This window comes from Bombina bombina, chromosome 6, assembly GCF_027579735.1.
Source record: "Bombina bombina isolate aBomBom1 chromosome 6, aBomBom1.pri, whole genome shotgun sequence".
Lineage (NCBI taxonomy): Eukaryota > Metazoa > Chordata > Amphibia > Anura > Bombinatoridae > Bombina > Bombina bombina.
Window position 1 is genome coordinate 1,056,210,189 of NC_069504.1, and position 14,659 is coordinate 1,056,224,847.

The 14,659-nt window shown below is 40.6% G+C and overlaps 1 protein-coding gene across 1 annotated transcript in view; it reads left to right on the forward strand.

Moving 5' to 3' along the window:
• CACNA1C (calcium voltage-gated channel subunit alpha1 C) overlaps positions 1 to 14,659 on the forward strand; it is a 1,426,303-nt gene that overhangs the window by 1,021,962 nt on the left and 389,682 nt on the right. The window contains 1 exon segment of the mRNA XM_053719677.1: positions 6,279 to 6,362. Within this exon segment, the coding sequence (XP_053575652.1) occupies positions 6,279 to 6,362 (84 nt within the window).

Genomic DNA, 14,659 nt, shown 5'->3' on the forward strand with positions numbered 1-14,659 from the left:
GTCATGGGCACTATGTCTGACGCTGATATGGGTTCATATTTGACAACCACCATGGGGCAACATTTGGGGACTGCTGTTAGACAAAATGTAAGCGCCATGATGCAGTAAGGGACAATATCCAGTCAATATGGGAAATTCTATAGCTAATAAACCACTATTAAAATTTCAATTTAACACTGCCTCACTTCTATTATCAAATGTACTTTGTTCTCTTGGTATTCTTTGTTGAAAAACAAATGTACATAGCAGCAGCAATCCACTGCTGGGAGAAAAATGGGGATTGGTGGCTACACACTTTTCTCTTGTCATTGGCTCACCAGATATGTTTAGCTAGCTCCCAGTAGTGCATTACTGCTCGGAAACTGACTGTAACTATGTAATTAATGCCTATGCTGGGGCTAAACATGTCGTTATATACAAGCAATAGTGCAATAATAACATGCTCTAATGTATTAGAGCATTTTATTTTTTCTTCTTAAATGGAAGAGTCCACAGCTACATTCATTACTTTTGGGGAATAAGAACCTGGCCACCAGGAGGAGGCAAAGACACCCCAGTCAAAGGCTTAAATACTTCTCCCACTCCCCTCATCTTCCAGTCATTCTTTGCCTTTCATCCCTGGAGGTTGGCAGAGAAGTGTCAGAATTTTTAATTTTTGTTTTTTTGTCTCTTATGGAGGGTAGTACTCTTCGGCATGGGACAGGAGTTTTAAGTAGTCCTGTCCGGAGATGCAGGGCAAATCTTTCTGCGAAACCATCCCAACTCATGTTAACAACTCCTCAAGCAATCAGCGTTGTCGAACTTCCCTCCGCTGCCTGCTTTCTTCTCTCAAGTCCATGACGGAGGCAATGCTACTATCCGTCACACTTGAAAGGCCGTGTTCCTGTTCCACAGCGTAGATTCCAGTAAGATTGTTTCATTTTACTTTATTCATCAATGTACTGTAATGTGAATGTTTTCCCGAGAGGCTACCACATTGCGGGTGTAGCTAATATCATAAGGGTCTCAGTGAGTCTCTTTTAGTATCTTGGAATCGAGGGTTAATATTTCCTGAGGGGGGTTATTGAACAGGGGGGTTTAGAATCATGTTTGTTATGTGATTCAACCTGCTTATGTGTGATGTTTTTGGCTCGTGGGTTGGAGCCTTTGGAAGTGACACAGCCTTTTGGTTGGGCACGCTTTTTTGGACTGTACTGTTCACCTTGTGTTCGGGCGTGGTTACGTTCCGTTTTGCATTTCCGCATTCCCAACCTTGTGGCAAAGGAAATCTAGTCCGCAGGGGTCTGGTCATAGGAGGTGGTGAGAGCCCCATCCATTGTGGGTGTCAGGTGCCGTTTTTGTTTTACTACTTTAGTCCATATTTATATTTCCTCTATCCAGTTATGGAGGATCCTGATGCTGAGACTGTGCTAATTTCATATTCAGTTACGGAGGATTCTGATACTGAGACTATTTTGATTTCAGATTATGTGTCCGGTGACGATTCCAGACTGGCCTCGTTGACACATGTCAACCAGTTTTGTTCCGTATGCCATTTTAGAGCACCTGGTTCCTCGGGCTCAGGGAATCAAGGGACAGCTGCCTTGGGGAGGGCCTCTACAGTTCCCCGCGGGTGTAACTGTCCCTGAGTGTTGTGCCTTTCGTTACAGGATTATGCGACTTCGCATATTGCTTGGACATGTTTTTCAGTTATTGAATGACCCTATCATTACCAGATACAGGGATTTTCAGTCTGCTAATTTGAATGGTGCACCTCATTAGACATGTGGGGATGAGGTAATCTCCTGATTGTCATTTGATTGAGATCTTTCCCAGTTTTTTTAAAGATAGGGCCCCGTTTGGCTAGTCCTGTGGGCAGGCCTGTGTCTTTTTGGGCGGTAACCTCCGGGTTGCCTTATGTTTTATTTGTATCCGATGGGATGTCTTTTATTTGGTTTTGTTTCCATTGGGAACCTTCTGGGATCGATACTCTGTTCTTCTTCGGAAGTTGTTTTGCACACGTTAGCCCTATGTTATAATGTCTGTTTTCTTTTTTTCCCCTATGAGGGAGAATTTTGCAGCTTGCCGGTTAGGACCCTAAGTGCAGGCTGGTCCTGTTGGGTTTGTTTGGTCTTGTGGCTGTTCAGACATGTGGCTCTGTTCTGCTTGGCTGGTACGGTAGAAGTGCTGAGTGCTCAGGTTATCATTGGTTTTCATGTTCAACTTAGCATTTGAGAGGACCTGTGGGTCCGTAGGGCAGGTAGGATTATTTCAGTTCTTATAGCCTTCAGTCATAGGGGTGTTTTTTCTGCTGCATCACTCTCTCTGACATCTGATATTTTCAGACCATAGTGTTTCCTCCCCCATGCGGTGGAGGGTTGGAGGGCTTAGTGCCCCATGACCGCAGTTAGAGCGGTTTGGCCTTTGTTTTTAGGGCTCTGTATTGCCCTTGTGGGCCTGATCCCCAACAGCTTGTATCAGATTAGGCTGTCTAGCCTGTGGAGGTTTTTCAGTTTGAAACCAGTGCAGCTCTTGGCACCTTGCAGGTGTACGCATACGCTATTTATAGTGCATCTTGATACAGCTCTTACTCTTGACGTGTGCTGTCTGTTTGAGTGATGAGACCTTTGGGTCTGCTTCCATTGTCCCAGGGTGAGTTGGATCTCCTTTTAGGGATCTGTATTCCGGATGATGATTGATCCCTGTGGGGACTTTGTTTCGCTTGGGGTTTCCTGAAGCTGTGAAGGCTTAGCTCCTGTCTCTTCCCTGTGTCCTCTGCTAGTGTGGAGGTGATGGGGAGACTAGCCCTGCTAGAAGGTTTTTTTTGGACCTCGAAGGTATCCTTTATGTTGTCCTGAAGCCTTGAGAAGTCTCTTCATAGGACTTCTAGCCTTGCTCCTTGGAGCCTTGGACTTGGCTAGGGGTGGTTCCTTTCTTTGATCTGGGCTTTCGAGTTCTTTTCGCTATCCGGATTCTCTGGATATGCATTTTTATCCCTGGTGTCTGGCTTTTTGGCCAGGAGGGGTGTTTAGTTCTAGGGCAAGGTTGCCTGAACTATAAGGTGCCCGGACTTATTTTTCTTCCTGAGACTTCTGATTGCTGAGGCTTCAGGCCTTTTTCCTGACCCAGTCTTGGGTTGTTTTGTAGTTTGGATCTCAGGACTGGTCGGGGTGTTCCACGGTAGTGGGAACTTGGGCTTTGTCCTTGCTCCATCTATCTGACCTGGTCTTGATGGCCAGGTTTTCAGAGTATTTATTACTCTTTGCAACAGAGCAGTCCATGTGCTCTAGGGTTAGCTTTGTGACTTGTGCCTTAAGTGTTGTTGGTTCATACCCTGCTGCTGGATGTACATTTAGTGTAACCCGTGGATTCCCTGCTCTGCAGGCGAATGGGTTGGCTGTGTCTCTGCTTGGCAAACCACTTGTAGGGGGGTCCTTTTCTAGGACAATCGATTTGGGTTTTTGCTTCCCATTAGCCGTTGGCTTCAGGCCTTGAGGATAGTTGTTGCCTTCTGGCCTCATCCCTTTTCTTTAGTGGATATTCTCCTCCCTATGGAGTCCTTTCTTGGGGCTTCTCCTGGTTGGGAGGCGTAAAGGGGGGATGGGTTCCCCCCTGGGGTCTTGCTGGCTCCAAGTCAGACTTGTGGGGCCTTTTTTTGTTAGATCCTTAGTTATATGGTCCTGTTGTCTGTTTCAGAGTCGAGTTGTACCTGTACTCTGTGGGGATGGCTGTGCTATCCTTACGTTCTTTCCTGTACCAGTTTCGGGATTCTTCTGTTCCCTGGTTAGGGATCCCTGAGACTGAGTTAGTCCAGCTCAGTCGGGGTCTGTAGGTCAGGATGGCCGAGTGGTCTAAGACACTGCGTTCAGGTCGCAGTCTCCTCTGGATGTGCGGACTTGTTTTGTCTATCTTGTTAGTTAAGTCTGCTAGGATATGGATTTCCTTTTCAACTTGCTTTTAGGAGGGAGTTTCCTCTTCCTTCAGGCTCTGAAGGTATACCCTCCTTCTCTGGGGCCTCGAATGAGGTTTTTGTTTCCCCTTTTTAGTGACCTGTGTGTGGGTCTGGCGGCTTAGGTTGCCTGGAGCGTGCCCTCTGTCTGAGGGCTGCTTTTGCAGTTTGCTTTCTGCTTGACTGCTTCTTCCTCCTCGCAAGTACCCTCTGTGTCGTCCCGTTATGGACTCTGGGTTCTTCAACTTGGGGTTTCCGACTGGGTCTCTTCCACATTTTTTTGTGGTTGAAAACTTTGGTATGCTCTGTTCCGAAGCTTGGAGGACTTTGCCTTTTTTGGTTGCATTCAGTACTTGCAGTCTGTTGGAGAGAAGTCTTTTCTGTCTCTGTGCCTGGGTTTATCCTGGGTTTCGCTGGTATAGTCGTGGCCTTCTTTCCTGTTTGGGCCCCTTTGGGTCTTTGTGAGTTGGGCTCAATATTGGAGGTGTTCTTATTTGGAGGGGAGTCAGGGGACCTTTCGGTTTCCTCGGTTCTCCTTGCCTTGTCCCCTTTGGGGTTTTGGCTGATGTTCCCTTCATTAGTGGGGGGTAACTTGGTTGGGACCATCTGTTGTACGATGGTGTCTCCTGGAGGACTGTTGGCTCAGTCGAGTCCGTTTTGCGGTCTCTAGTTTGGCTTCTGGACTAGCTGCGAGTCAGTGTCCTTGGGCCTTTTCCTTTCAATATTTTCTCAGCTTCGAACAAAGCATTTTTTTTTATTGGGTAGAGGTTTAAGCCTGGTGCCCTCAGTATGGGCTGCCTATTGTACCCTCCCGTCTTGGCATTCAGTGTCCTCTATAGCTTGGGTATTGTTTTCCCAAAAGTAATGAATGCAGCTGTGGACTCTTTCCATTTAAGAAGAAAAACATAAATTATGCTTACCTTATAATTTCCTTTTCTTCTGATGGAAATAGTCCACAGCTCCCCACTCGTAACTTATGTGGGGCGTCTTTTTATTCTTCTGGCACTTTTCACCCTGATATTTCTTCTACTGTTTCTTGTTCCTCGGCAGAATGACTGGGGGATGAGGGGAGTGGGAGGAGTATTTAAGCCTTTGGCTGGGGTGTCTTTGCTTCCTCCTGGTGGACAGATTCTCATTTCCCAAAAGTAATGAATGCAGTTGTGGACTCTTTTTCCATCAGAAGAAAAGGAAATGATCAGGTAAGCATAATTTATGTTTTTAACCTTATGTCCTTTTAATATTACTAATGAGTAGTTGTTAATATGTTGAGAGTATGGTGCATTCAAACTGGTGATATAAGCTAGGTTTTTTTTTTACTGATTTGAGCTGTCTCTTAGCATTTCAAATCAAATTTTGTGCTATGCTTGACTGGTCTGATTAGCAATGTTTATTTGTAATGATGTATTTACTTATTCATTATTCACCTCAGATTTGTTTTATGTTAAATGTCCTTGTTTAGTGTTTTCTGTCCTGTGTTTGTGTTTTTTGTCTTGCCTGGTTAATTTTATGCAATAGTTTGAGTTACCCATTGTAAGTAATCATGAAGTTCTAAAAACTCAGATTACTACATGCACAGTCTTTAAAAACAAGCAGGAGGTTAATCTAATATACTTACAGATTTAGAAAAATTGGCTGTCAAATATTAGAGTGGAACATTAAATGCAGAGATTGTTTACATTTTTAGCTAAAATACTTGTCCAAAAAACTAGTGCCATGGTTGCCAAACCTATCCTCAGGGAAACCTAACTGACCAGCAATATGTACAAATAGCTGAAACATATAGATACCATTTGTATATCCTCAAACCTACCAGTTAGGGTTCAGTGAGGACAGATTTGGAAGGACCCAGAATACTAAATTCAGGTGGGGTAAGGGATTATTGTATGTAAAACCACAAATAAAGCACTACAGTTCCTATATGTGCTGTATTTGATACACAAACAGAAAATGCACATGGCAATGGGGCAAAACACAAAATGAAAAAGTTAGATCTGTATGATTTATAATGGATTAGTGCCCTAAACACATAATTCCAAATAATTTAAACATTCAAGACTGGCTGGGTGTAGCTGCTTAACCCCTTCACTGCTGGCAATTATAATAAAAAAATGTTTTTTGTGCCCATGACACTGTGAAAGCAGGTCTAGTGATGCTGGGAGTACCCTGCATGGTGTGGGGTGGGATGGAGAGGGTAAATAACTAAACCCTTCACTGCCAGAGAGTCCTGCAACACATCACTCCTCTGACATGGAAGTGGGTTTAGTGCTGATGCTGTAAATGACATCTTGAGTCTGTCTAACGATCCTTTTTAATTCCCCACCCTGCCTTGCCTCCTGATTCCCCCATGTAGGGTTATTTTAGTGACCCTTGGAATGTCTTTGACTTTCTCATCGTAATTGGCAGCGTAGTTGACGTCATTCTCAGCGAGACCAATGTAAGTATATCTGGGCAGGATTGCACCTCTTCTCCTCCACCTTATCCCTGCCCACCCCTCTTCTCTCCCTCTCCCTGCTGGTGTGGGTGCTTTTCTCTGCCCTCTTTCTAGTTTTGTTTCTATTGATATTGCAGCCTTCTTCTCACAAGGGAGACGAGAGAAAGGGAAGGGAAGAGCCCCATCCCACCCCTCGCCAGCCAGAGGAGGGGGACAGAAGGGGCTTTTCCCGCTCTCGTCTCTCCCCACCATACAGCATTGTTGCATTTTTTGAGTGTCATTGTGCAGTTATACAGGGTATACCCAGCGGTCGAGCACAAGTGGAGACAAACATATCAGTATAATGCCTCTTAACTTTTCCTTTTTTTATTCTTAATTTTTATTTCCTTTCTTTCCCTTGTTCACACTTTTTATTTTTCTTTCCTTTGATTTTCTCTTTCTTTCTCTCTTTCTCTTTTTTCCCTTTTCTCCTCCCGGGCTCCCATGCAGCACTATTTCTGTGATGCATGGAACACATTTGATGCACTCATAGTAGTGGGTAGCATTGTTGATATAGCAATCACCGAACTAAACGTAAGTAACCCTCGTCTGTCCGTGACTGTGGCTGCACCATTCCTTCCCCTGTTTGTCTCTTCCACTTTGTTTTACATTTTGTTCTCTCTTCTTTATTTTTTTATTTTTATGCTTTGTTTTGTTTTATTATTTATTATTATTTTTATTTTTTCTTACATACTCTGTTATCATTTGGAAAATGTTAGGATTCTGACTGTTGCATAAACTCCTCCTGGCATGAAATAAACTGTATAACAGGACAGGTCCCTCACTGAGTTTCTGTGGTCCAACAAACACAGAAGGAAAAAAGTTGGTGAAATACAGAAAGTCAGAAAGGTCATTTAATGTCTCCTGAATATTACACACTAATTAGTTTCAAAGCATAGTACAACTACTATAACAGTAAATTACCACCTACCTAAGTACATGGATTTCCTTGTGGTACCGGTACTCTTGCAAGCTTCACATTCCTCAAGTACAGTCATGCTTGTGCTTAAATACAGTGTTAGTTCTTGTAGTTACAATAGAGTTTGAATATAAAGCCCTTCAAAATAAATATTTGGTGGTTTTAAAGTTTAGATTTTTCACTTATGAAGAATTTTTATTTCACTTGCCAGATATTATAATATACAAATAGGGATAAATGAGGATTTGTAAGTTTTATTTTTTTCTCATTTCAACCTCATGTACTATATTAAAGGGACATGAAACCCCCCAAAAATATTTCATGATTCAGACAGAGCTTACAATTTTAAAAAAGTTTCCAATTTACTTATATTATGAAATTTGCTTCATTCTTCTTTTATTCTTTGTTCAAGAGATATCTGGATAGGTAGCGAGCACATATCTGGAACACTACAGGACAGGAAATAGTCATCTAGTGCTCTTGCTAATGTATAACATTCTTGTAAAATTGCTGCAGACACGTGCACACTACTGAACTTATCTGCCTGCTTTTCAACAAAGGATAACAAGAGAACAAAGAAAATTGTTAATAGATGTAAATTGGAAATGTGTTTAAAATTGTGTGCTTTATCTGACTCGTGTCCCTTTAATATGGTTCTTTACTAAATTATCACCTCCAGCAGGGGGCTCCAACCTAAACCCCCAAGGGAAATAGTGCATTCTTCACTAACCTGCACGTCTCCCAATTTGCAAAACACTCCTCTTCAACTCACTCATTCCTGTTTTTGCTGTATAAATTTTGTTTGTACAGCATTAATCAAGATTCCACAGTGGCCATCCATATAAGAAGGTCAGATTTAGAGGAATCTTAAATAATTAATTGAATAAGTTGTATTGACCATCTTAGAGAATGGACTTATCAGGAAGTATTTAAAAACCTTGAAATGTATTTTGGAAATAGCAGCTCTCTTAAAGATTAGTAAACATATTTCTCGCAAAGGGAAACCCGACACGCACTAACCAAAGGACGTTGGATATCATGACCGCGCTATCTTATTCTACCTATAGATTTCAATGGTGAGAGCAGAAGAAAAAACCTAACACTTATTGCTCGTGTGCTAACCCAACACGCGTTATTAATATTTCACATTCCAATGTTTTTCCCATACAAAATTTTTTTTTTATTATTAAATATACATTCCAATATATCTATCTATATATTCCTATCCCTATATATCTATCCCTATAGATATATAGGTGTAACTATATATATATTTTACATTAACATTATCAGATACATATTGAAATATATTTTTAATAATATATATTTATTTATTTTTTTCTATGCGAAGAACATTGGAATGTAAAATATGAGTTCCAGGCCCTTCTCAATATTGTCATAAGTAACACCTAATACACTATTTTTAAAGCTTTGAAATGAAGACTTTAAATGCTAAACAGCATTATAAACCTAATAAAATAATCACACAACACAGAATATATAATTAAACTAAGTTAAATGAACAAAAACATTTGCTAAACAGCATTATAAACCTAATAAAATAATCACACAACACAGACTTCATTTGCATTTTTCTGCAAACAGTTCCAATCTGGACTGATTTATAGACAGGGAGATTGTGTTCCTTTGAAATCTGCTTGATAGCTCAGGTCTGGTTAAACTGATTAATTTCAGCTGGCTTGGCTTTGCTGCAACACAAGCGGACAGCTCCCCCTACTGGCTATTTTAATAAATGCACTGCTTCGCAATGCTTTTCAATAGCAGTCACATGACTGGAAAAACAAAGGTTGTTATTCTGAAACGGTGTAAATTGAACCGTTGTAAAACGAGGGCCACCTGTATATACATGACAAAGGACAACACTTTTCTGCCACGCTTATCAAAAGTATTCTTCTAGTGTGTAGTGGGAAATAAACATATGCAATGTCTCCTAGCCTACTACTTGACAAATCTTCATGAGAGTAGCATCTGCCTTTAATGCATAGGAGCTAAAACCTACTAAGCCCTTCCAGAATTATTTAACACTGAAATTAAAACTAATAAAAAAAAGTATGTTTGTTCTCCTGAAGTTCTGGGTCGTTTTAATAACAATGTAAATGCTGACAACATCTGGCATTTATTTGCTTCCTATCTGGACAAAATGAAACCATAATTATGTTCTTAAAAGCATAAAACTCTGAAACTACATTGGGTATGAAACAGAACCATTTCATCCTGATGGAAGGATTTTTAGAGCTCCATAGACTGTATAAGCTCGTAATCTCTCTTAGTGGATATTATATCACCTATAATGATGGTGTAAAAAAGTGTAAGAAAACACAATAATACTACAAATAGGCTCAAAAGTTAGGTCTAACAAGGCATTTCGATCATACTTCAAATCTCTTGGAGGAATAGATAAACATCTAGGAGATAGCATATGAGGCAGTGACTGACGAGCAGTTCATAAGCCCAAATAGCATAGATGGCAGGGACTTTAATTATTAAAGAAAGCAATTGTGTACAAACTCCAGAAGATTACATAACTTGAATCGAACTTTAGAGTCATAGGTCACCATCCAGTCAAAGAAGGTGTCACAAACTTTATTGTATACTGAGCTGGCAGACATCTAACCAGCCTGTCATGATGGCTTGTAAAGAGAACAGAAATCTTGACCAATCAGAAACCATGCTGCTACCCTCAACTTTTGACAGTGAAGTTATAAAGGGCTAGATTACAAGTGGTGGGCTATGTAGCACTTTCGCTCAATCATTAATACTGCCAGAAGTAATCTTTTTTGCGAGCGTGGGGTAGAGTGTGTATTACAAGTTGAAAGTAAACATATTGCTCGCAAAGGGAAACCCGACACACACTAACCAAAGGACGTTGGATATCATGACCGCGCTATCTTATTCTACCTATAGATTTCAATGGTGAGAGCAGAAGAAAAAAAACTAACACTTATTGCTCGTGTGCTAACCCAACACGCGTTATTAATATTTCACATTCCAATGTTTTTCCCATACAGATTTTTTTTTTTATTATTAAATATACATTCCGATATATCTATCTATATATTCCTATCCCTATATATCTATCCCTATATACATATTGAAATATATTTTTAATAACATTTTTCTTTTTTTTTTTCTATGCGAAGAACATTGGAATGTAAAATATGAGTTACGCTTTAGGTCTAGCATGGTATCAGGTAAGCAGTGTTATAAGGGTTCAACTAAGACTTTCATTTTAAAGGGACCCTCCAGTGAAAATTAAGCTTTCATGATTCAGATAGAGCATGCAATTTTAAACACCTTTCCCATTTACTCCCATTAACACAATGTGCACAGTCTATTTATATTTACACTTTTTTGAGTCACCAGCTCCTACTGAGCATGTGCAAGAATTTACAGAATATACGTATATGCATTTGTGATTGGCCGATGGCTGTCACATGATACAGGGGGAGTGGAAAAGAAATAGACATAACTTTGAAATTTGTCAGAAAAATATCTACTACTCAGTTGAAGTTCAGATTAAGTTCTATTGCATTGGGGTTTTTTTATATGTCAAAAGTTTTATTGAGTTTTATCTGTCTTCTGACAGTGAATGTAAACATACATTTCTGAAACATAAAAAACAATCAAACAATTTAACTTACAACATTACATGAGTCAGTTTTCGCTATAGTTTAACCATTATGTGCCATCTTGCAACCTCCAATGAGTATCGCAAGGCTATATACCTTTTATAGTGTTGTGTACCTTATATAGTGTCATGTACCAGGGCTGGCGGCTAGGTGAGCACCGCATGCGTTCAAGTACTGGGTCTTGGTCAAGTCCAAATACATCTTGATGTCCAGAAAGACCCTCTTTCTCTGAGATTTAAAATAGCCATATTCCACTAATTTGAGAGTGTCTTCTACATGACTCAACCATTCAGTTAATGTAGGAAGCACAGGGTTCTTCCATTTCTTAGCTAATAAAGACTTTGCAGAGTTTAAAGCAAACTGTAACACCCTCTGCCTAAAGTTGGCAAACGCTGCAGGGGAGTGAATTTAATAGGGCTATTTCTGGAGTTAGAGTAAACGTTGTACCCAATAAGTGTTGTAGAAAGCATTCTATCTCTCGCCAGAAGGGCCCTACCTTGGAACAGCTCCACCACATATGAAGCATAGAGCCCCTTTGTTTACAACCTCTCCAACAAAGATCAGACGATGTTGGATATATACTATTTAAATGTGAAGGTGTCAAATACCACCTTGACAATACCTTATAGTTAAGTTCCAGTATCTTTGAAGATGAGGAAGATTTTTTAGTTAATGAGTATATGTGGTTCCACTCCTCATCACTCATTTCAGTGTTGAGATCTTGTTGCCATTTATATGTATAAGTTGGCTGCTTTGTGCCACTATCTGCTATTAGGATGGATTTTGCTACTGAAAGGGTATGTCAAAGTGGGCCTGGAGAAGAACATATGCCTTCAAAGCGTGTCAGGGGTCTTGTCCAGTCTGATTTGCATTTAGATGTGTCTACTAGATGTTGCAATTGTTTGTACTTGAACCAGTGTACAAAAGCCCCATTTAATATTCCCTCTAATTTGTGTCTCCCTTTCACCCTCTGACCATTTAAAGCACCCTGGGCACTTCTCCATATTGCAGTCCCCCCCATGAACTCTGCGTTTGGAGATATTGGAGTGGTGACTTTAGAGTGGAAATGTGTGTTTGGGATCGTAAGATCCCATCCCATACTGTGAATACTGAAGCATATATGTTAAAGAAGCTCGCTGCTTCAGGTCTGTGTGATTTTGGAATCCAGCATAGGGCTCCTACTTGTGGTGTTTTTATGATGTGGGAATCTATTGTTGTCCAGGCTTTTGTTGATGTGTTCCTGTGCCAATCTAATATCCTTTGGATGCTGATCGCTTTGTTGTATATGTCTAAGCATGGAAGGCCTAACCCTCCATTAATGTGAGGTCTATATAACGTGTTCTGGTTCACCCGCGGTTTTATTGATCCCCAAACATATTTGTTTAGCAATGTTTGTAATTTCCTTAAAAAGCAAGTCCGGATATGGATAGGGATCGCCTGCATTATATATAATATTTTCGGAAGCGTTGTCATTTTTAAGGTTTTTATTCTACTTCACCATGAAATAGGTTTCAATGACCATACATTCAAATCTGCTTGAATGGTATTATATAGTGTCGTAAAATTGAGGTTGAAAAGTAGTTTATTATTTGGAGTAAACTTAATGCCTAAATATTTTATTGCTTTGGTTTGAAGTTGATATGGACAATTTTCCATGAGAGAGGCTAACTCTTCTCTGGAGAGATTAATATTCATTACCTCAGACTTGAGATGATTTATCGAGAAGTAGGATAGTCTTCCGAATTCCCTAATGCTTCTCTTCCTCTAATTCTTCGGTTACAGCTGGTAGGGAGGTGTGTGGGGATGAGAGAGATAGCAATACGTTGTCTGCGTACAACGCAACTTTATAGTCATTATGCCCCAGAGGTATTCCCTTTATGTGTTCATTTTGTCTTATGCGGGCAGCTAAGGTCTCTATCCCCAGTACAAACAACAGCGGGGAATAGGGGCAGCCCTGTCTTGTACCATTTCCTATTTGAAAAACGTCTGACAGTACGCCATTCAATTTGATCTTTGCTGTCGGGTTGTTATAAAGTGTTTGTATTCTTTTTATCGTTAGATTGCCAAAACCAAATTTTTGTACTGTGGCGAATAGGAATGACCAATTAAGGCGATCAAAAGCTTTTTCCGCATCTGATGTTAATAAGATGGTGCCTATTTTGTTTATTTTAGCATACTCGATTAGCTGCAGGGCCCTGATGGTATTGTCCCTGACTTCTCTACCCAGGACAAAGCCCACTTGATCAGTATGTATCAGTAATAGGAGAAGGGGACTGACTCAGGATGCTAATATTTTAGCGTATATTTTGAGGTTGGCGTTTAAAAGCGAGATTGGCCTAAATTTGGAGGGTGAGTCTAATGTTTTGTCTGATTTGGGAATGACTGCAATGTGCGCCTCTTTTGTCAGTGTTGGGAATTGTGCATCTCTGTCCAGAGTCTGCAACAGCGATAGCAAGTGTGGTGTCAGTATGTCACTGAAGGTCTTATAATATTTATTTGTGAGTCCATCTGGGCCTGGACTCTTACCGGCTGGTAATGATTGTATAGCTTTTATAATCTCCTGGGTGGTTATTGGTTCATGTAGTGCTAATTTCTGTTGTTCAGTTAACTGAGGCAGGTCTATAGATCCCAGGTAAGTTTCTATATCCACTTCTCTGGGGGAATGGGTGGACCTAGAGATCCCTGAAAACTTCAGCTATCCTTGGGCTTTCGTGTATCAGAGTACCTTTGTTATCCTTTATACTGTAAATGTGATTTTTAGCTGTCTTTTTCTGCAGTGCTTTGGCAAGTAACGGTCCTGCTCTATTACCGCCTTGGAAGTACACCTTCCTTAAGAATAATGCCTTCCTATGTGTTGCTTTTAGGAGGTGATTATTCAGTGCTGCTCTAGCTTCTGTGAGTTTTTTAGGGATAGCATGTTAGTGGGGGTCTGTTTGTGCGCGGTCTCCGCTCGGTTAAGATCTGCTGTGAGCTTATTATATAGCAGGTTAAGAGCTTTTTTGGTTCTTATACTGTGTTGAATAAAACTACCCCTGATCACCACTTTATGAGCTTCCCATAGCATCCCAGTGTTGTCCACTGAGTTTGTGTTATGCCGGAAGTATTCCTCTAAATTTTGTTTAATGTCTTGTCCAGAACGCTTGTCATTGGGGTTTAGTTGGCCAATCTATTTCAAGGGTTACTGTTGCATGGTCAGACCACGCCGTTGGCAGTATCTCTGTATGTATGGCGAGTGAGATGTGGTTATGGTTTAGCAGAAAATTGTCAATTCGTGAAAATGATTTCTGTGTATGTGAGTAGAATGTGTAATTTCTAGAGCGCGCATGATGCAATCTCCAAATGTCCACTATTGTATTTGTCTTAAAGCTCTGTGTTACGCTATTACTGATATTGTTGGTTCTGGATTTTTTAGTGGTGGTACTATCTAACACTGGGTCTAGCACCACATTGAGATCACCACCGACTATCAGCAATCCTTTAATCTCAAGGATTTTGTCATTAGTCTTTTTGATAAACCGGGCCTGTTTTGTGTTAGGGGCATATATACATACTAAAGTGGCGTATTGAATATGGTCCCTCGTAATATGAGGAGCCTTCCCTCCAAATCGGTTAATTGAAAGGGAACATTTTTGTGGAACAAAATTCCCACACCTGAAACATTTTTAACTGGGTGGGAGCTGAAAAAACCTGTG